The sequence below is a fragment of the Panthera tigris genome, chromosome D1, assembly GCF_018350195.1.
Source record: "Panthera tigris isolate Pti1 chromosome D1, P.tigris_Pti1_mat1.1, whole genome shotgun sequence".
Classification (NCBI taxonomy): domain Eukaryota; kingdom Metazoa; phylum Chordata; class Mammalia; order Carnivora; family Felidae; genus Panthera; species Panthera tigris.
The window spans coordinates 18,051,031-18,072,119 of NC_056669.1; the positions used below are offsets into that span (position 1 = coordinate 18,051,031).

General features: G+C 52.2%; 1 protein-coding gene across 3 annotated transcripts in view; it reads left to right on the forward strand.

Annotated features, from left to right (window-relative positions):
• Window positions 1-21,089, forward strand: part of GRIK4 (glutamate ionotropic receptor kainate type subunit 4) — a 352,218-nt gene that overhangs the window by 175,604 nt on the left and 155,525 nt on the right. For all 3 annotated transcript variants that reach the window (XM_042957687.1, XM_042957686.1, XM_007072913.2), the window contains 2 exons: window positions 11,531-11,628; window positions 16,232-16,397. In XM_042957687.1, the coding sequence (XP_042813621.1) occupies window positions 11,531-11,628; window positions 16,232-16,397 (264 nt within the window). The remainder of the gene's footprint in view (window positions 1-11,530; window positions 11,629-16,231; window positions 16,398-21,089) is intronic.

Consider the following 21,089-nt stretch of genomic DNA (forward strand, 5'->3'; position numbering starts at 1 on the left):
AAATCTTGCAGGTTGGTGTGAGATTTAAATCACTTAAAATAACACACGACCCTCTGCAACAGGTCACTCGAGTCACATGCGTGGAGCCCCTACTATGTGCTAGGCACTGATTTTGATGCTACTACCCTGAGAGCTAGGTGTTATTGGCCCCACTTTATAAGAGAAACAGAGGCTCAACGTTGAGTATCTTAACGTTGAATATCTTGCCCATCCACAGAGCTAGCTGAGGGCTGAGCGGGTCCGGAAGCCTGCATTCACGTGGTCACCCTGCAAGGCCGGCACCCCGTCTGCTATGCCCTCCCTGGAATTCTGTGGTGTGTTGCTGGTATCCCCTTGACGACTTTACAGGATGAGCTTCCCACTCGGTGCGCTGGTGCTCGTAGCTGAGCTGGAAATGAACAACCCCAGTGCAGAGGGAAGGAGAGGAGCCTCTCAGCCCAGAGAGGTGATAACGTCTCTTCCCCAAGACTTTGCCCCGTCTCCTCCCTTTGTAACACACGTCAGCCTTTGGTTACGCTCACTGGCAAAACCGGACTAAAATAAAAGAGCCACCTGCTCAGGTGTACATGTGAGACACCTGGTCTTCTGTGTGTGGACTCAGCACTGCTCTGATCTGGACCATTAGTGTTGCAAGAGAAGAGACACATCACACTGGCCCACGTGTGGTAGGGAGGACGTTGTGTGGCTTCGGAGAGGGCAGGAAGGGAGGAAGCCTAGGATCTTTGTCTCATAGCTCCATTATGGCTCTTGGGATATCGAATCTGTGCTGTTCCCTCTCTGGCTTATTGCTTTCCCTGGCTCATTCATCATGCACCTGTTCCATAATGGCCATGCAGGCCCAATGTCTATTTATTCAGGAAACTTTTAGTGAGCATTTACTCTATTTCAGGCATGATTCGGAATATCATGCATTGGGAACGATGCAGAAAACAAGGTAGACACGGTCCCTGCCATCAGGGGTTTACAGTCTCTGCTCAGCGTGCACGTCAGTGGCAACTTCCCTCGGCACCTCTTGGTTTGAATTTGCAAGGTAGAGGATCTGATGGGTCCAGCTCATCTTGCCATGGCAGATGTCACAAGTCACAGGTGTTGGCCAGATGGCCTGATAACGACCCTTGGGGAGAGTGAACACTCTTAGGGACCATACAGAACAGGACTGTTGAGTCCAACAGGATCTATTGACACAGATTCCTGTGGACAGGGGAATGAGGGAACAGGTACCGGAAATAGTCCATCGCTTATTCATTAGTTCAGTCAATAAATATTTAGTGAGTGCCTCTTGGACTCTCTTCTCGGCAATGGGGATCCAGCAAGGAGCAGATGGAAATCCTAGCTGTCAAAGAGATGAAATTCTAGTACAATGAAAGGAAGATTCCAAATGTCTCTACACCTTCTGAATGAAATCAGAAATACCAGCAACGTCTTGGGAGATCTCCTAGTCCAGTCTGTCGTGGATCTTTGTCTAGGAGGTTGGGTCCCAGACAAGGATCTAGGTTCCTAAATAGCTTTGCGGTGCGTACTTTGAAAAGCCAGCTCCTCCCTCCTTCCCTTTGGTTTCTTGGGGCAGAACAGAGAGCACAGATTGCCCGTTGTGGTTGGGGGTCATTAGCAGATGTAAATTTCCTCTCCCAGTGACCCATGCAGCCTGTCTTAGTAAAGTCAATACATCTAAAATATTTAGCCAGATGAATCAGGGGAATGAAGGAAACGGATACTTTTATTCCACGTTACAGAGCTTTGGGGCGTCTTTTTCATGCCCTTCTTTTAGGCGCAAGTATTTTATTAGCTAGTAACCCATGGTTCAGCTTTTACATCTCACTGTGTTTGAGGCATGATTAGCATTCGTTAGAAACAGGGTTTCTGGATCTTTCTACCCCAAAGGCCTTTCATCTGAAGCCAGAGCTGCTTCCCCACAATGGATTTTAAACACCACCCAGATAGTTCATAGGAATGTTCCAGCCCAGCTGTTTCCCTCCCGAAGTAAGGGAGAGAACAGGCGGTGGGTTAGTGCTCTCGGCTGATTCCAGGCAGGGACTGGACTTCAGTGGCCGTGTTGGGGGAAGGAGATAGGAGGGAGATGGGGTCCCCGGATCAAGGAGGGACGGTAGATCTGCAATCCCTACTTTGGGGAGTCTGTGTTATAAAGAGTGAAATATGGATATTAGAATCAGACCGGTCAGTTTTAAATCCTGGCTCTACTGTTTATTAGCTATGTGTGCATAGGATGTACTATAGTTTCCTTGTTTTTTGTGTGGTTTTTTTTTTTTAAGTTTATTTTGAGAGAGAACATGAGCAGGGGAAGGACAGAGAGAGAGAGGGAGAAGAGGAGAATCCCCAGCAGGCACCGCAATGATGTGGGGCTCAAACTCATAAACCAGGAAATCATCACCTGAGTAGAAATCAAGAGTCAGATGCTTAACTGCCTGAACCACCCAGTCACCTCTACAGTTTCCTCGTTTGTAAAATGAGGGTGATGGTAATATCACCTCCTAGGGTCGCTCAGGGCACAGCATGAGTCGGTGGAGGTGAGATGTTTAGTACCCTGCGTGTTACTGGTACTCGGTAAACGGCCCCTGTGGACTTTGTTGTTGGCTTTCTTTCCTCGTCTCCTTTGAGCAGGCTTCCTTCCTGTCTTATCATCCTCTCCCTCTCTCCTGTGTTCAGAGTCCAGCCACCTGGAGGTGACAGCACCGTCTGCCTCCCAGCTCTTCTCGAGTGGCCTGTCTTAATGTCAGCACGCCTCACGGGGCGTCCGCCGTAACTGGACATTCCCTTTCCCTTTCCAGTTTTCCGGACTTGATGCACCTGACAGCGTGGAGCCTTTGGAAGTTGTGATGGGCCACCCAAAGCCAGCTGCTGCTCAGTGTCATGGGCTGTGTTTTCCCCAGGCTGGTGGCCCAGGGCTAATTTGCATGATTAACTTAAAACTATCTGAGTCAGTCTGGGGCCCTGAGCAATGCCCCCAGACTCACACCTGTCACCCACGGCCAGGAGCTCTGTTCCAAGGGGACGAAGGAGACGCCAGCGGTTCTTGGTTGTGGAAAGCAGAGGCCAGCTCTAAGTTTGCGGTAGCAATCCAGCAACGTACCATGCTGTCCACTTTCATTAGCAGTAGGTGGGTTTCAGAAAGTTCTGGATAGATCACGCTTTAATGAATTATGTTCGGGGCGGGACTATCCATCGAGGAGAACAACGACTCTTTCAAGAATCTAAGATCTCAAAGTGTCAAGAAACCGAAGATGCTGACGTCCAGGGTTCCACTTCCTCATCTGATGGTTGAAAACCAGGCTGGGAGATGGGAAGGACCAGACGGGGCATTAATTAACAACAACCCCAGACGCTGGAAAGTTACAAGTGCAAAATCACCTCCTCTTGTCTCTGGTTCACTTAGATTTTCAGATAGTGGGCTTATTTAAAGTGAGGGTCGCCCGTAAGGCTTCCTCAAGCCCACGTGGGGTTCCCTTCACCCCTGCCCTGTCACCGTCATTGCCTCGGGCTTCTTGATGTTTGGCTTCCCGACTCCCTCCGCGCAGCCCGCAGATCTGAAATGAGAGGGATGGACGAGACCTGCTAGGTCATCTCTTTCCCGCCTGGCCCTTTCCCTCCCTGCTTCTGTATCTTATCTGCACCTCAGCCTTTCTCGTGCAGGGAGGTTCCCACAGGCCTTGCCCGGCTCTGTTCCACAGATCAGCGCGTCTCCCGCGGCTGCCGTATCCGAGCTTAACTGAGCGCCCACCCCCTTATCACCCAGACACCCGGAGGCACTGTCCCTGCTGCTGCCAGAGCCAGTTTGAAGTTTAATTTACTGCAGAGCCAGAAGCAGGGGCCTCCCTGTCAACCCCTCGCCTCTGCCTTGGCTTGTCTCTGTGAGGCCAAGCGTGCTATCAGCTGTCCACACTGTTTCCCCTGGAGACCCAGAGGCGCACTGGTTATCCGGCCCCACGCGGCCCCTGTGCCCGTGGAGAGGAGCACGGCGTGGGGTGCTCGGGCCGCAGGGTTTTGCCCTTCCTCCATGAGCTCCCGAGCTCCTCACAGGCTCCAGCGGCATGACCTCGGGTGATGCAAAGCTGCCTCCAGTAAGTGAGGGCAAGCGTTCCTCCCATCAGTTCAGTAGACCAAATCCAAGTCCGCGTCAGGGGAGAAAGTGAGAAGCCAAGAGAAAGTCTTATGAACGGCGATGAGTCACTCAACAAACATCCCTCGCTGCCCCCTCTCTGAGCTCCCCACATCCCATGTGTATAATGTGGACTCAGAAACGCATTGAAATCATCTGGTCCAACCTCCTCATGGCTGGGGGGCAGGTGGGGAGACAGAGGCTCACAGTCTTTCCCAGGAGGCAGTTAAAACCCAGAAACGTCTGAAACGTGACATAAAGTTCAGTAGCTGTGCCGCGTGGCTCAGACGTGGGCAGAGGGCGGGTGGAAATACGTAGTGTTTAGCTGCAGCTGGTGGTCAGATCGTGCCTCTGGGCTGGACTTGGGAATGTTTGGTGGGCAAAGAGAAGAGAAGGCACCCATGCGGACTGCGCGGTGGCACGGGCCAGCGCTCGAGGCAGGAAGCCACACTGGCTGGGGGCACAGTGACAGTCGGGCGTGGCTAAAGCAGAGAGTTTCTGTGGGGCAGTGGTGAGGGTCGGGGTTGGAGAGCGGTGTAGACTCGGGGTCAGGTTCTGGAGTCGGACGGGCCAGGATCCTAATCCTGGGCTCTGCCAGTACCTTGGGCTTAGCTCCTGTGCCTCAGATTCCTCGCCTATAAAATGAGGATAATAAAAGTTCTTACTTTAAGAGGGGTTTTGTGTGCGTGTGTGTGTGTGTGTGTGTGTGTATTAAATGAGGCGATGGGCTGACAGGACTGAGAGCAGTGCCCAATATAGGGTGAACTTTCGATAAATTTTACGAAGCAGCAGCAGCAGTAGGAGAAGTAGGAGTAGGAGTAGAAGGAGAATTCGTATACCAACTTCTCCCTTGCAGGGTGACTGTAAGAATTCAGGGCGCCAGCCCGTCTGCCAGCCCGGCGCCTGGCACATGGAATGTCCCAGTAAATGGTGGTGCTGTTCAGGACCAGGCTGAGGGCTTTCAAGAGACGCCCTGGGTGGGGGGAGCCAGCGGCACTTCTGAGTTCTCTGACCAGGGAGAACCCTCCCCCCACAGCGCAGGACGGTTCAGAGGCCTGGTGCTGTCACCCTCACGTGCCCCCTTCGTCGGCTCGGGGGTCGGCAAGGCCCCCCATTCAGCCCTTGTCCGCTCTCGGAGGGTTAAGGATGGAGCACACTCCCGCAGGCTCTGGCACAGGCTGGTTCTTCCAGGGTGATGGAGGCCGTTGTTTGCTTTGCTCCGGGGCAGTCAGGCTTCGCTTTGCACTGGGTTTGCCGCGTAACCAGACCCAGAGGCCCTGTCCTCCCGCCAGACTTGGGCTTTAGCATCTCGAGGTGTTTTGACCGGAAGGGGGCTCGGAGTTCTCCCAGCCGCCGCTGTCCACCTCACTGTCAGCTCCCCGTGGCCAGGCCTGTTCACCAAGGGGCTCAGGGAGCCACTGAGTGACTCATCGAGTGCCAGGCTGTGAGTGAGGAGGACCCTGCCCCACCCAGGAAGCTGCCCCTGCCCTGGAGGGCCTTGTAATCAGCGATGCCTACATTTAACCCCTCTTACGCCGTCTGCATCACAGACAGACCCTTCCTCTCCCTGTGATGACTCAAGAGAAGGACTCGGGGTCAAGGCCAGAACTGGCATCTTGAGGGGAAGAACCACCCCATTCTCCCCTTACAACACCCCATCATGGTCTTTTATTCCAGCAGCTTCTCTGACCCTGGTCTTCCGATGCCTCTGCTGGCTGGGAAACTTTGTTGCCATGGCAATGTCATTCACGTCTCCATTCCCTCTCTTCCCTGCCCCCCTGGGAGGCAGAGGTAAGGTGCACCTCCCTCCCCAGCGGTCCCTCTCACAAACTGCCCAGGGCTGTCATGCAGCTGGCCCGGGCCCATCGAGTCAGCGTTCCAGAGGTTTCAGAGCTGAGGCCCTTTATAAAGTTTCCATTTTTCTTGAGCAAGGCATCCTTCGTAAGGAACGAAAGAACGATTCCCAGACCCCAGGAGGTCCCCAGGCCATGGGGATTATTGGATCATTTTGGATCATTTCAATTCAGTTGAGCAAACATCTTTTGAACAGTTCCTTTTTGTCAGAACCGAACTAATGTGACCCAAGCCCTCAAGGGATTCCCAGTCTATTGTGGGAGATGGACAATGGATGGTCGGAACGGCACAGGTCCACAGACCTCTAAGGCTGGATGTTTTTAGAATCTAGAACTTTCCAGCTACGGGAAAAGTCATGAGGTGCACGCACCATGCATCAAGTAACCTCTCTAGCTGGGCTTCAGGCAGAACCCCAGACTCAAATAAATGCATACTTACGTTCAAATATTCGCATACTATAAATAACCTCACATCTGTCTGTTTCGATCAGATTTTGCCACCAAATGAGCTTGATGAAAACCATCCAGTTTCAGAGCCTTTCGGATTTTTGGAATTGGGAATAAGGGATTGTAGCCTTCTAAAAGAATTTATTTTTAGGAGAAGCTTCTCTCTATTGAGGCCCAACATAATGAACCAGCTTGGGGCAGAAGCTGGCCAGGAATTCAGAGAACAGGGAAGGATCTGTCTCAGCAGCTCCAGGGCAGGACTGACTCAGAGCCACAGTGTGATGTGGTAGAAGGAGGGGGAAGTGTGTTCTTGCCTGGGGGCAAGGTCTGAGCTGGGCACTGGAGGATCAGTAGGAGTTTGCCAAGCCGAAGGGCAAGAGAGGGCCTAGACCACGGTCACCTGGGGGCGCGAATAGTGCTAATGGACTCCCTCTCAGAAAAGTGTTTTTAAATGAATAAGATAGAAAGGATGACCAAGGAAACCAGTTATATGGCAATGAGTTAAAAATATTTGTATAACGATACATTAACAAATGTGCTTCTTCATTAAGGTATTAAATGGCCACACCTAGCAACAGGTGCAACTGCTGGCCTGATTTTGAAATAATGATATAAATGTTATCTTGAGATTATCTGAAGCACTGCAACGTGGCAGGAAAAGATTTGGGGTGTCCGTTGGTGACAAAGTCACACGTACTGTTGAGATACTGTGGTTGTCGCCTATGTTCACAATTGAAGGAAATGCCAAGTTTTACTTAGGAGAGAAATTAATGATGTCGCTTTCCCCCTGCAAAGTGTTCACAGACCACTGACTTCTACCCCCCAGATCTGAGGCAGCAGGTTAAGAATTCCAGGTCCGGTCAGGGAGAACTACTTGGGACCAGGCTCGAGTAGGAAAATTGGAAGTATGTTCCTGGTGGGCTGGTGTGGAATAGTCAGTTGTGCGATGGGAGGAAGGGCTGGGAAGGTAGTATCCTTTTTTTTTTTTTTTAATGTTTATTTCTGAGAGACAGAGTGTGAGCAGGAAAGGGGCAGAGAGAGAGGGAGACACAGAATCCCAAGCAGGCTCCAGGCTCTGAGCTGTCAGCACAGAGCCTGATGTGGGGCTCGAACTCACAACCTGAGATCGTGACCTGAGCCGAAGTCGGACGCTTAACCGCCTGAGCCACCCAGGCGCCCCAGGAAAGGTAGTATCTTGAGGAAATCACACACATATTGAATTTTACTTCCTCCTTGGAAGAAACTTTTTTTTTTATGCCTTCTGTATTTTATAATGACATGTTATAAAATGAGTAGATGCTCATTATAGAAAGTACCAGAAAAGAAGAGGGGGAAGAAAATCATGCAACGTCGAACTGGCCAAAGCGATCCCCATTAACGTCCCAGTTAATCACCGTGGGACGGTGGGAGGCTGCAGGGTGCCAAGGTGAAGGTGCCGACCTGGGTTCAGGGACTGAGGGTGTGAATCCCGACTCTGCCCTTTAATTTTTCTGTCCCACTCTCTCATCTGTAAAATGAAGTTGACAGTCATAGTTCCTATCTCATCGGGTCGTTATGAGAATCAAATACGTCCGTTCATATAAAGTGCATAATTAGCTCTCAGTAAATGCGGGCTTTTATAACATCTTCTTACAGTTGTTCCTGAGCGCCTGTTTTTTGTATTTGCTTGGTTGTAGCCTTCATGTAGATATATGTATAATTTCATATCCTGCTTCTTTCTCTTAATATTATTTCATAAATATTTTTAATACTGTCATAAACTGTTCCTAAGCATTTTAAATACCTAAATAATACTCCATGTGGGTATATGACCGACATTTAAGGTAAGTGTTCCCTTATGACTGGACCTGTAGCTTATTTCCAGTTTTCCATGGAAAGTGTTGAGCAGGCAGCAGGGTGGTTCAGCAACTATTTATTGAGCACATAACTATGAAGCACAGGCCCTGTGTTAAGTATGGAGGAGACAGAGGTAAATAAGACAGGCTTTCCTCTCTGCCACGGACATGATGGGTGCGTGATACCAGAGCGAAGTCCCCGTGGCAATGTCTGGCAGGTGGTTGGAACTTGACCTTTAACCCAGGACATAGGTCGGAGTACGGGATCACCTGGGCAGGGAGGAGAGTAGAGGTCAAGGCAAGGGTGAGATTGCCCGGGGAGAGGGAGGCACAGATCAAACCTGGATTTAGCAGGTGGAGAAAGGAAGAGGAATCCGCAAAGGAAGTGAAGAAGACTGACCAGAATCAGGGTTGGACGGTTATGAAATTCAAAAGAACACAGCAGTCAGCCGCATCAGGTGCTGCAGAAAGAGAATGGGATGGGAAAACTGCTAAGAGGTCACTGGTGACCTCGGGAAGCAGATTCAGTAGAAAGAGATGGGATGGGGGTCTGGACCGGAGGGGTGGGTAGGGAGGGGTGGGGTGGCTGCAGGGAGCTGGGGGGGGGGCTTCGAGATAGCCAAATGGGCACCGGACAGGATGGGGTCAACACCCTTGAATTCCGGTGCTGGCTCTGACCTTTGTTAGGTGCCTGACTCCTCTAAGGAGGAGTCACTGAACATCCCTCGGGTGGTGTTTCCTTATCGGTAAAATCAGGAACTAAGACGCACTAAGGTGCAGGAGTCTGACGGCCGACGAACTTAGAGCGTCTAGTGGCCAGTAAGCGTTAAGCTGGCTGAGATCACATGGCCTAACTTACATGCCAACTGCTTTAACTTGGAAAAGCAGTCTTCAGAGATGAAGCCGGCTTGTGGCTACTTTGTCACTGGGAATGTTTCAGGCACAGTACAGATGAGCTCCGCTCGGGTACCCACGGCCCGCAGCTGAGATGCCCGGTGTGGCGGGATCCCTGCGTGAGCCTCAGGCTGGGAGGACAGCCTGTGGTTTGTGTGTGAAATGGCAACACTGGGATTTGGACTCTGGTGCTCCCCCCGTGAGGGCCCCTGAGGGCCATCACGTGGCTGTGTGGACCAATGTTTAGGACCCCACCCTAGGAGAAAGAACATCTAGGTTGCAGGTGTGGCTTTGCAGCCGCCTCCCCAGTAAGGAACCTTGGACTGATCCCTTAACCTCAGTTTACTGGCCTTGGGAATGGCTCAGCCTGCCTCTTGACGTGAGTAGGAAGAAAATGTGTCCAGAGTCAAGTTTCGAGTTGTGCAGTGAAGAATGCCTTGCAGGGTGTCCGGGAACCTCAGTGCATATTCCAGCGGGCGACTCTTGGGTTCTGATACCACGGTCAGGTTCTCTCTGTCACCTCCTTTTTCTCCCATCCTTTGGTGCTCCGTCTGTAGCGTTTTAAAATCTGAGATTCTCTCCTGCTCTTCTGATTGCATAGTCATCCATCCCTCCACTCATTCGTTCAATGACTGTGAGCTGGGCACCTAGAAAACCTTGTGCTGGACACCGAGGAGGTGAGAAGCGGGGTCTTAGAGACAAGTATGGCTCAGCTGCTGCCCCTACAGGGTTTGAAATCTAGTGAGAGCAGAAAGACATCTAAGCGACAAGCTGAATTCGGCACATTTACAGGCGTCTCAGTACAGAGGGATCCACGAGGGGCCTCAGGGGCCCTGGGGGAGATGGGGAAGATTAATTCCACACAAAGGAGCCGGGGAAGGCGCAAGGAGGAGGGCATTTGAGGTGCTCTTTGACAGGGTGAGTGTCCAGAGTAGAGGAAGGAAGGGCTCCTTCTCCGTGGGGAAGCCCAAGATCACAAAGGGCCCAACACACTCAGGGAAGCAGGTGCACCAAGCTGGGGTCTAGGTGAGCAAGAGTGACAGAGGATGCCATCGAGACATGAGACTCCTCCTTGCCTCTCTCTCTCTCCCTCTCTCTCTCCCTCTCTCTCTCTCTCCCTCTCTCTCTCTCTCTCCCTCTCTCTCTCTCTCCCTCTCTCCCTCTCTCTCTCTCTCCCTCTCTCTCCCTCTCTCTCCCTCTCTCTCCCTCTCTCTCCCTCTCTCTCCCTCTCTCTCCCTCTCTCTCCCTCTCTCTCCCTCTCTCTCCCTCTCTCTCCCTCTCTCTCCCTCTCCCTCCCTCTCCCTCTCTCTCCCTCTCTCTCCCTCTTGTTTTCTCTTTCTGCTTATCTCCCTCCTGCTCCCTTGGCTTTAGCTGAGTCTGATTTCTTCTCTCTGTATCCTCTCTACCACCCTTTGTCCCACTGCTTGTCTGCCTTTCTTCCTCCCCTTCCTCTTTAAATTTTTTTTTATTTATTTTTGAGACAGAGAGAGACAGAGCATGAATGGGGGAGGGTCACAGAGAGAGGGAGACACAGAATCCGAAACAGGCTCCAGGCTCTGAGCGGTCAGCACAGAGCCCGACGCAGGGCTCAAACTCACGGACCGTGAGATCATGACCTGAGCCGAAGTCGGACGCTTAACCGACCGAGCCACCCAGGCGCCCCTCCCCTTCCTCTTTATTTATTTATTTATTTTTTAAAAATTTTTAACGTTTATTTATTTTTGAGACAGAGAGAGACAGAGCATGAATGGGGGAGGGTCAGAGAGAGGGAGACACAGAATCCGAAACAGGCTCCGGGCTCTGAGCTGTCAGCACAGGGGCCCGATGCGGGGCTCAAACTCACGGACCGCGAGATCGTGACCTGAGCCGAAGTCGGCGCTCAACCGACTGAGCCACCCAGGCGCCCCTCCCCTTCCTCTTTAGATTTGAGGGGCTGACAGACTGCACGGCAGGTGACCGTTCTGTGAGCTGGGCCCTCAGCCCCCGAGGCAGCCATGCTGAGGCTCCCAGCACCCTCGCTGCAGGTCTGGCAGGATGGAATCCGCAGGTTTCCGCCGTTAGCCCCCGTCCTTCAGTGACAGCCAAGACAATTTACACACCCTGTTGGCTGTGGCCGTATGTTGTCATAACCTGGGTCATTTCCTCATTTAATACCTTCCATAAACTCCAATAAAGCTGTCCTGGAGCCCCATAGTCCAGAAGAGGAGAGGCACTGAGTTTGGAAAGGTGGGAGGAGGCTGGGGGGAGAGTGGCGGACGGTGAGGGTCCTGCAGGTGAAGGTTGGGCGTGAGCCTGAACCCCAGGCAGGGGAGCCGGCCCCCGTCCCGCCTGATGAGTGCCTTGTTTCCTTTCCTGCTGCCCACGCTCCGTCCTGTTGCTGGCCGCAGTGTGTCAGATCCTCCCCAAGGGGGTGGTCGCCGTCCTGGGACCCTCCTCCAGTCCGGCCTCCAGCTCTATCATCAGCAACATCTGTGGGGAGAAGGAGGTGAGTGCTACGCCAGCCCGGGGACTGTCTCCGGGCTGGCAACCTGTGCCCTGGGCCCAAAGATGTCATGGATTCTCAAGGTCTGGAGGAGCCCATTGGGGCCTGGTTGGTGTTTACCAACAACAGCAACATCAAAACAGTGAAAAGAAGTGGTCCTTTGTTGGGTACTTACTTTTCTCCAGGCTGTTTGGGTGGAGGGGACATGGAGGGGAGATTTCACAACAGGACTTTTAAACTGAGCTGCTCTGGGTCTTTGCGTCCCGGGGCGGGGTGTTGCGGGGGGGTGGGGGGGTGGCCCTTGGAGGTGATGGGTGGAGGGAGAGGCTGTGGACACCAAGAAGACAGAAGTCTGAGCTCCCCAGGAATTGCTTCATGATTCTGTTTAGATACGGCGATTCTGGCAAAGAATGCCTTTGCGGGGGAGGCACTGCTACATTTTATTGCTAAAATAAAGTTTGAAACTCTTGCTGTCTAAGTTCTCTAGGAAAAGGTTGTCTTTGGTTTTCTTCCCCATTCACCAGTTCCAGTGTTTACTTCTTCAATCAGTGAATTCTTCCTCAGGTGTCACCTCGAACTTGAGCTTCTGTCGTTTCAGTGTTGAGATCATTTCCACTGGTTCCAGTTCCATGGGGGATAAAGACAGTTGGGGATGAGTTTCTGAGTAATAGCCTGCTCTCTGTTCCATCAACTCTCTCCCTCCTTTTCCCCTGGAGAAAACGAACTCGAAACTTTGTTGTTTTGCTTATTGCTGGAACCCTTCCTAGTTTCTCCAGGAATCTGTCAGTCTTCCCTTTCACATACATCCCTGGGAGACAGTGGCAAAGTACCCCCTCAGCCCTTCTCTGCCCCGAAGAGCCTTCTAGCCAGGGTCCTTCGAGAACAGACAGAGCTCGGTGACGGGAGGTGCAAGGTCAGGAGCCGGGGAGAGGGCAGGGCAGAGGGACAGAGGAAGGAAGGATCAGTCTTGCACCTTTTCTGGGGCCTGGAGGCTCAGCCTTCCAGGAGCAGTAGCTTTGGGAGGATCTGATTCTAGAAATAGGAGAAAACCCACCACGGGACAGATACTGCCTCAGCAAGCCGCCCCTGCTGCCTATCCTCTATCCTCTGGAGCCTAACCCCCTCCCCCCCCCCCGGTCCCCTGGAGCCTACCACCACCCCCCTACTGTCCCCTGGAGCCTACGCCCTTAATGTCACCCACTTTTCTCACGGTCAGAAGAACGCCCGGCAAATCCCTGAGTCTTTGCCCAGATATCTATCTTGCCTCTTCATGAACCCACTCTCAGAATTGTTACCGGCACTTTATTTTTTTATTAATTTTTTAAATTTAGTTTTGAGAGAGAGCATGTACAAGCGGGGGAGGTGCAGAGAGAGAGTGGGACAGAGGATCCAAAGCGGGCTCCACGCTGACAGCAGAGGGCCCGATGTGGGGCTCCAACTCGCAAGATCCACGATCATGACCTGAGCCGAAGTTGGACGCTTAACCGACTGAGCCACCCAGGCGCCCCGTTACCTGCACTTTAAAGTGCTTTGCCATCCTAGCTCTAGTCCTGTGGCTGGTCTTGTCCCCCCACCCCCGCCTCCCCAGCCCTGGGCCACTGCCCTATAGGCTAAGCCCCCTGAGCCTTCTTGCCACAGGCCAGGTCTCTGCGGAGAGCTCCCCATCCCTACCCCCTCAGATGTCCTGAAAGATGACTCTTGACTCATCCTAGGCCAAAAAAGGTGCTTCTGTCTTCACTGCATTCCCCCGCCACCCCTGTACTCAGCCCCCCCCCCCATCTGACAGGCCTTGGCCCCAGGAAGTTAGAGCTGATGTTTAATTTAAATCTTTCTTGCCGTGCTCCGAGAAACAGCTCAGATCTCTGGCAGGCTGTTATTCCAGCAGTCCCTGTGATCTTCACCAAGTGAGGTTGCCAAGACTTCAGCTCCCCGTTTCCTCTTTTCTCCTCTCACCCCCCTCCCCATCACACTGCCTCACTGTCCCTTACAGTCACCCCCCAGCCCCCACTCCAAAATGGCCTCCTCGTGGGGTTCAGTGGATTTTTTTTTTTCCCTCCGCTAACACATATCCCTTAACCCTGTTTGGCACTTCAGGCCAGGGGCAGAGACCCTGATTTATAACCGTGTTCCCCACCCTGCCACCCTGGCCCCTGTGCCACTGACCAGCCAGACAGGTTGTGCTGCCCAGGGAACAGCCAGCCGGTTACCCTTCCTTTGTCTGGTCATGTCCCTTCCAGAGCATCCTTTCCTTTCCATTCAGATTATGCATTTCTTTTCATATTTTATGAGGCTGAACTGCCTCACACTGATTCCCCTCCGCTCCAGGGAAAAGAAATGGAGTTCTCACCGAGGAGTTCGCTTTCTGCCTCACCTCTCCTTCCCCCACACACCTCCACGATGACTTGCTGGGATGCATTTGCAATTGCAAATCAATTACGGATTGATCTTTGTCCTAGAGAGAGAATCAGCTGGATTGGCCCCGGCCATCCCTGCCTGGGCCCATCAGAGCAGCTGGCTGGTTTTCCAGCCGCCTGCAAGATGGCCGGGCTGTGCGGGAGACTTCCCACCGACTCCACTTTCTGGGGAGGCCCCTCCAGCCTCACCCCTGCACGGAAGAGTTTCAAGAGCTTTTTCAGGAGCCCCTAGATTTGGGGAGAAAAGGGGAAGGGAAGCAAGTTCCATTACTGGAACGCTTACTACATGTTAGGTACTGGGCCATTGTGTCCTTCATACACAGGCTCTCATTTCATCCTCCCCAAAATCCTAGAGGCACATATCATTCTCTCCATCCTAAGGGAGCATAGATAGGTTACGTAGTTTGCCCCAAATCACACAGCAGAACCTGGCTGCAAACACAAGTCTATAACCTGGAAAACCCATTTGTCCTTCACTTTCCTGAATATCCGGAGCATTTTTCCTGATCCATCCATCCATCCATCTCTAGGGTCTGTGGATTCAAGGGTGTCTCTAAGGTTACACTCTGTTGGGGGTGAGTTAGCTGGAACCCCGTAGGCTGAGTGGCCACACAGGAAGCGGCTAGCCAGCCTGGCCACCCTGCCCCTGCCTGGCCACCCTGCCCCTGCCTGGCCTTGGCGTCCATCTTGCTCCTTGGTGAACGGTTTCTCCTTTTAAGGTGCATTTGTTCTTTTTAGATTGTATGGGATGCAAAATACAAGCTGGGAAGAAGGACCCCTTGTGACACCCCTTAGATCCACCTCACTCTTCTGAGTCTTGTCTCATAACTCGCCAGGGTTTCTCCAGGTGTGCATTTTTCAGTCTCTGCTAGAAAATATTGGGTGCCCTCTCTGTGGTTCAAGGGCTAATCCTAGTTGAATTCAAGAGTTTCCTGATTTCTGCTAAATCTTCGCTCTCCCCTGCCCCCAGTCTCAGAGGAGCTCTGGTCTCTGGCTGACCTCTCCCAGAATCTTAAAAGGACAAGGTAGCAGACCCCTATAAACACCGTCTCAACATTATCCCAGACTTCGGACTGGCCCAGGCAAAGAAAACGTCTGCAGTCATTTCTGAATAACTCATTCTAGGAGGCGGTGAACTCACCACCAGGAAGTCCTTTCTGCTGTCTACCCCCAGTCCCGCTTGCTTTAACATCATTCCAAACCATGCTGGCTGTACCTTGGCCCTCCCATAGTGCACTGGTCCTAAGGAAGGACAGGGGTTGAGGTTTCCTGAGTCCATCTCTGATAGACGCAAGTAGCCTTCAGTTCTCCTGGCTCTGGCTACCAGGGATGAGGGTGACAAAACCAAATCAAGGTGGATGGCAGCTTATTACGCTTTAACTTTCCTATTACCCACCCAATAGCCTAAGCTGCCAATAAAGCAGCATCACAGCCTGTTAATATCTCTTCCCGGGAGAAGAGAGGCAGCAGGCAGGGGCAGTGCCTGCCGGAAAGATCAGTAATAGACGCGGAGAGAAGCTGACACGGTCCTAATGAAGCCAGAGCAGGTTTTTATTTACCTGGCTCTGTTCAGAGGCTCTCTGGATGGCTCCTTAGCCTGCGGCAGGCGCTCCCTACTCCATGTGTATGTCTGTGGAGGCACCCGGTCCAGGCTGTCACATAGAAAGTTTGTTGGGAGCTGGTTTATACACTTGTCGGCTAGGCTGGTCTGATGGGACTCCTTGCTTAGTCCCCAGGGCAGTGTTTTTCTGTCGTCTCTGCTCTGATTTATTAACTACAAATAAAATATCATAAGGATTACGCCTCCCCGAGCCTTTTGTCTGGCTGCCTTGCAGTGGGCAGTTGTTCTGAGAATAAAGACCTATTGTTTTGGCCTCTCAGGGCCACAGACCCCAGCTCCAAGGCCCACAGTATGTTTATACGGGTCTCTGGTGGAAGGGGTTCTCATCCTGGGTGGTCCTGTTTTAAGCACTGTCAAGTACAACATCAAGGATGTCATCTTGTCTTCTTCCTCTGGTGAGGGTCCCGAATCCCGCAAGCTGCACCTCCACCGACGTGCGTCGAAGGTCTTCCGTAGACCTTCTTCTTACGCGGAAGAATCCACCGTCCACAGCCCCGCCTCACTCAGGCTTGCTGGCTTTTTCACTCATCCTGGATCCTCCCTGCTGCCTATTCTTTGCTCCTCCTCCCAGGTCCCCCATTTCAAAGTGGCCCCAGAGGAATTTATCAAGTTCCAGTCCCAGAGATTCACAACCCTGAACCTCCACCCCAGCAACACCGACATCAGCGTGGCTGTAGCTGGGATCCTGAACTTCTTCAACTGCACCACCGCCTGCCTCATCTGTGCCAAAGCAGAATGTAAGTTTCCCCAGCCGGGCTCCACCCCACACAGTCCTGGCTTGTGGATTTCAGCCTGATCGATTTGCCCCTGGCTGGGAGTAAGCCAGGTTGGGGAGGGCTCCCTCAGATGGCGGGGATGATTCCCATGTGTCCTTGGCTGTTTGTCTATATGGTGGCAGGGAGGGAGGGAGAGAGAGACATCCAGGAACACCCTTTGCCAGGCATGGGCGGAACAGAGAGAACTGGGTTACAGGGAGACTGGCCAACCTCCAAGCCTTTTTGCATCCACAGACTCAATTCCCACATTTTCAGCCTCATTGTTAAGGAGCTACAAAAAAGAGAGAGAGAGGGAAAATATAAAATTGGATGCATTTTGTACTTGATGGGTTGAAAAGCTTCTTCCCCTGGAGAGCGGGTTTTGCTGATGGAACGAGGTCCAAGGGCAATTCCTGATAAAGCATTTTTTTGCAAATGCAGGTTTTAGAAATACGGTGTCTCTGACTGTCAGACGATTTGTAACATAAATTTAGTGTTTATGAGATTTAGCTAATTTAAGCCAGCAAATCTGTGCATCTGTGTGCTTCCAGTGACAGCTGTGTACCCACATGTGGTCAGGCAGGTGCTGGCCACTACCTGCCCCTGGGGCCCAGTGCCCGAGCCCCAGGCATCTGTGTCCTGTGCACCTCGCCTATGTAGGCCTCACCCTGCAGGGCTGGGTGGGCTCTGTTGGCAAAGGTTTGTCACCTCCCATCGTGGCTCCTTTTTTTTTTTTTTATGGGTTCCCCGAACTGCTCTGCATGCTTAAGTCTTTTCTCTACCCCGAATCGCTACAGCATCTGTAAACAAAGGCCCTTTCCCTGTCAAGGGTCAAAACCACCTTCTTTACCAGGCACTTGCACCCCACGGCCTCCCGGTGATGGGTATTCATTCCCTTATTCGCATAAACACAGATGTATGATTTACTCGGTGCTACCCAAGAAACAAAGTAACAGTCCCAACCCTGTGTGCGTTCTATATAGTTTCTTTAATTATTACAAGGACCCAGTGGGTTTGGAGGTCTTGGAATTCCCCCATGTGGAAGGTAAATAAAAGTCAAAATCCAGTTCCTCAGTCTCGTTGGCCACCTGTGGACAGTGCAAACACAGAACATGTCCGGCATCCCAGAGAGCTCTATCGGACAGCACTGCTTTAGACGAGAAGTGTTTTGTGGCCAAAATAAAAAATGAAAAGGAGAAACGTTTGGATAAACACTTCATTCTGTTTCCCCCTCATGGAGATTCACAGCACACATTAGCACGGATGCTCTGAGTTGTCCTGTGGCCAAAGCAACCACTTACCTCTTCCCTTCCAAATAGTTTTGACCATGAGTCCCAAAAGGCTGCTGATAGAAAAGCCCACCGGATGCTAGTAGTTGATAGAAGGGAGTTGGGCAATGTCGCATTCCACCAGCTGGCCCTCCTCGTACGGCATCCTCGAATCGCCGAATGGTGTCGCAAACTCAAGGATTCTCCCCTAGAAATGTTTGCCAGAGACCCACTCGGGCAGGACCGAACTGGTGCCCTCCATGCATACGGCAGGAATGTTAAGAGACAAAGGACAGGCCGTAAATCTCTCCTGGCAGAGATCCTCCTGCAGCCCTTCCCTAGTGCCGAGTCCAATGTCTCACCAGCCTGATGGGAAGTTCTTTCTTACGTCTAGCCTCAGTCCTTCTTGCGCGTAGGGTGAGCCCTGCTCTCTCCGCTTCAGCTCTTCCTGGGAAGGAAGTTACTCCTCTGTCAGTTAAGCACCTACTGTGCACTGAGCACTGTGCTAGAGTCTGTTGCCTCCTAGACCAAGGCTCTTTCCCTTAGAATCACAATATTCCTTGACATTCATACGAGTCCTTGCAGATGGCAAAGCACTTTCAATTACGATTTTGCCATTCCATTTCCCTCCTCCCCGGTCGTTCCAGAGCCAAGAAAACAGAGTCTTGAAGCTGCTCGGGGACCTGCTTGAGGTCGCACAGCTGGTGCGAGACTCTAACTCAGGTCCTCTGACTCTGAGCCGGAATGTCCTCCTCCACGGCCCCTCCCGCCCTCCTGGTCTGCACAGACAGACTCAGAGCCCCAGCTCAGGGTGGGCACGTTGTCCTTTGAGGGGCAGAGCTCTCTCTGGAGCAGCGTGTCCCCTCGCTCCCTTGAGCGGGATGCAGGATGGCCGTGCCCAGACCCTGTCCTGAAAAGGATGAGCCTGCCCAAGTCCCAGAGAGGCCGGGCCACAGCCCAGGAGGGACTCATCGACCACACAGTGCTGCCTCTGCTTGAAGAACTCATCCATTGAGGCTTGCTGAGTGACTCCGGTCCCCCCCGCCAGGGCCCAGGGAAGGGCGGGCAGCGCAGGAGAAGTTCAAGGGCAAGGAGGATTAAAATCTAATCAAAGGGTGAAGAAATCAGGGACTGAAGGGAAATGTAGCTCAGAGCTTCGGAGGAGAAACTCTGCCATCCTTCCTTATTAATGCAGGTCCAGGAGACACTGCAATTTGAATTAGGAACAGGCATCTAATTCTATTTTCCAGCCATCAGAATTAGGCATAACAGAGATCACTCCATGGGGAATCGTACCACTCACTCTCCTTCTCTCCAAAAGTAGATTTTTAATAAGCGGGTTTTGGACCAAGTAGAGTTGTATTGTGTTTTACAATTTTTTTTTCTTGAATCGGGGGAGAAAGAACACCCACAAGTGCTTAGTTGTAATGAGGCTGGGGGAGAGGCAAGGGGCCTGGGCATGCCATATTGGTCATCACCATTGAGCGTAGGGGACGTGGCTGTTTGGGGGCTTCCAAGGAGAGTTGGGGTTCCCACCATGGCCCCTGAGGCCCCATTGGTGAGATCACCCAGCCTTGACACACAGTAAGCTTTTGAGACGCTCGGGATGGACCCAGAGCCTTAGACTCCCTTTGGTCACAGGCATTACGTATCTTCCTGGTACTTTTGTGTGAAGTTCAAATCACATGTATATTTCTTACGTTCGCCTTGGCGTTCTTTCTAAGTATTTACGCTCTCTGTGGCCATGTCGTGTGCCGCTATGCCTTCTGCCACCTGTTTACTTCCTGTGTGACCTCGGGAAGGTGACTTAGGAACTCTCTAGCCTCCTGTTGTCTTGCCTATAAAGTGGGGACAACGACACGTCCCTGGAAGGATGGCCGAGGGCATTCAATAGGATGACATACACCGAGCATGACACGGCAGCCACACTTAGGAAACAAGAGGCACACTCCAGTTTTCCTTCCCTTCCTTCTTGGAGCCCGTTTTGTTTTTTTTTAATTTTTCTAATGTTTGTTTTTGAGAGAGAGAGACTGAGTGCGTGCGGGGGAGGGGCAGAGAGCGAGGGAGACAAAGAATCTGAAGCAGGCTCCAGGCTCCGAGCTGTCAGCCCAGAGCCCGACGCGGGGCTTGAACCCGCGAGCTGTGAGGTCGTGACCTGAGCCGAAGTGGGTCGCTTAACCGACTGAGCTGCCCGGGCACCCCCGTTGGAGCCCTTGTGAACAACGCCAAGTCAGGACCTGGAGCACAGCCACCAGAGTTCAGCTCTGTCCTCCTACTGTCCCTGTGCTTGCGAAACTCAGTCCAGGTGGTGGGAGAGGAGCAGACTCCGATCCCGGGGAGGAGGCACAGCTGGAGAGAAGTGCAGAATGTGCAGTAAAAGAGAACCGTCTTTGGAGTCAAACCAAGCTGCTCCACCACTCAGGAGCTGTGTGATATCACGCACATCACTGCGCCTCTCTGAGCCTTAGTTCCCTCCAATGTAAAGTGGGAATAATACTGCTTTTCAGGGCATTCGGGTGGAAGGTATGGGGGCCCAGAACATAATAAACATTTACTCACTGTTACTTTATCCTGTAATTGAGGTCATGGCGGCAAGGGGTGGAGGAGACCCAGGGCCCCTTGTGAAAATACTGGGGCACTAGTGGACCTCTCCATGCCAGCCCCAGGAGGCACTCACTGTGGGAGGCCTTATCCTCATATGAGAAAAAATTAACCATTTGTTGAGCACTCACTATGTGCCCAAAACCCTGCTAAGGCTTTTTAAAGTATCCCATTTAAATCTCACAATAATGGGGGCGCCTGGGTGGCTCCGTGGGTTAAACATTCAACTTCGGCTCGGGTCACGATCTCACGGTTCGTGGGTTTGAGTCCCGCATCAGGCTGCGTGCTGACAGCTCAGAGCCTGGAGCCTGCTTTGGATTCTGTGTCGCCCTCTCTCTCTGCCCCTCCCCTGCTCACACACTCTCTCTCACTCTCTCTCAAAAATAAATAAACGTTAAAAATAAATAAATAAACAAACTTCGTGATAACCACAGAAGGTGAACTCCATAAACATTCCTATTAGATGCATGAGGAAAAGAGAGATTAAGTGTTTTAACACACATGGTTCTTATTACCTCCTCCCCCTGCTTCTCCAGATACTGTGGAAAAGGCAGAAGAGAGAGACCTTTTCTTTCCTCCTTCCAGGAGACAGCAGGAGTGCAGAGGACAGGCTCTTCCCACACCCACCCTCACCATCAGAGAAGATGGCCCACAGGGCCAGGCAAGGCAGAGGACAGCCCTCCTGTGAGCAGGAAGCCTCACCTCGTCCCCCAGGCCCTGTCTCTTTCCTCCTCTGGCTCCTGTAGCCTGGTCTTCCCTGCCTGGCCTCAGGGCCAAGCCCAGCTGTGGGATGAGACAAAAACCA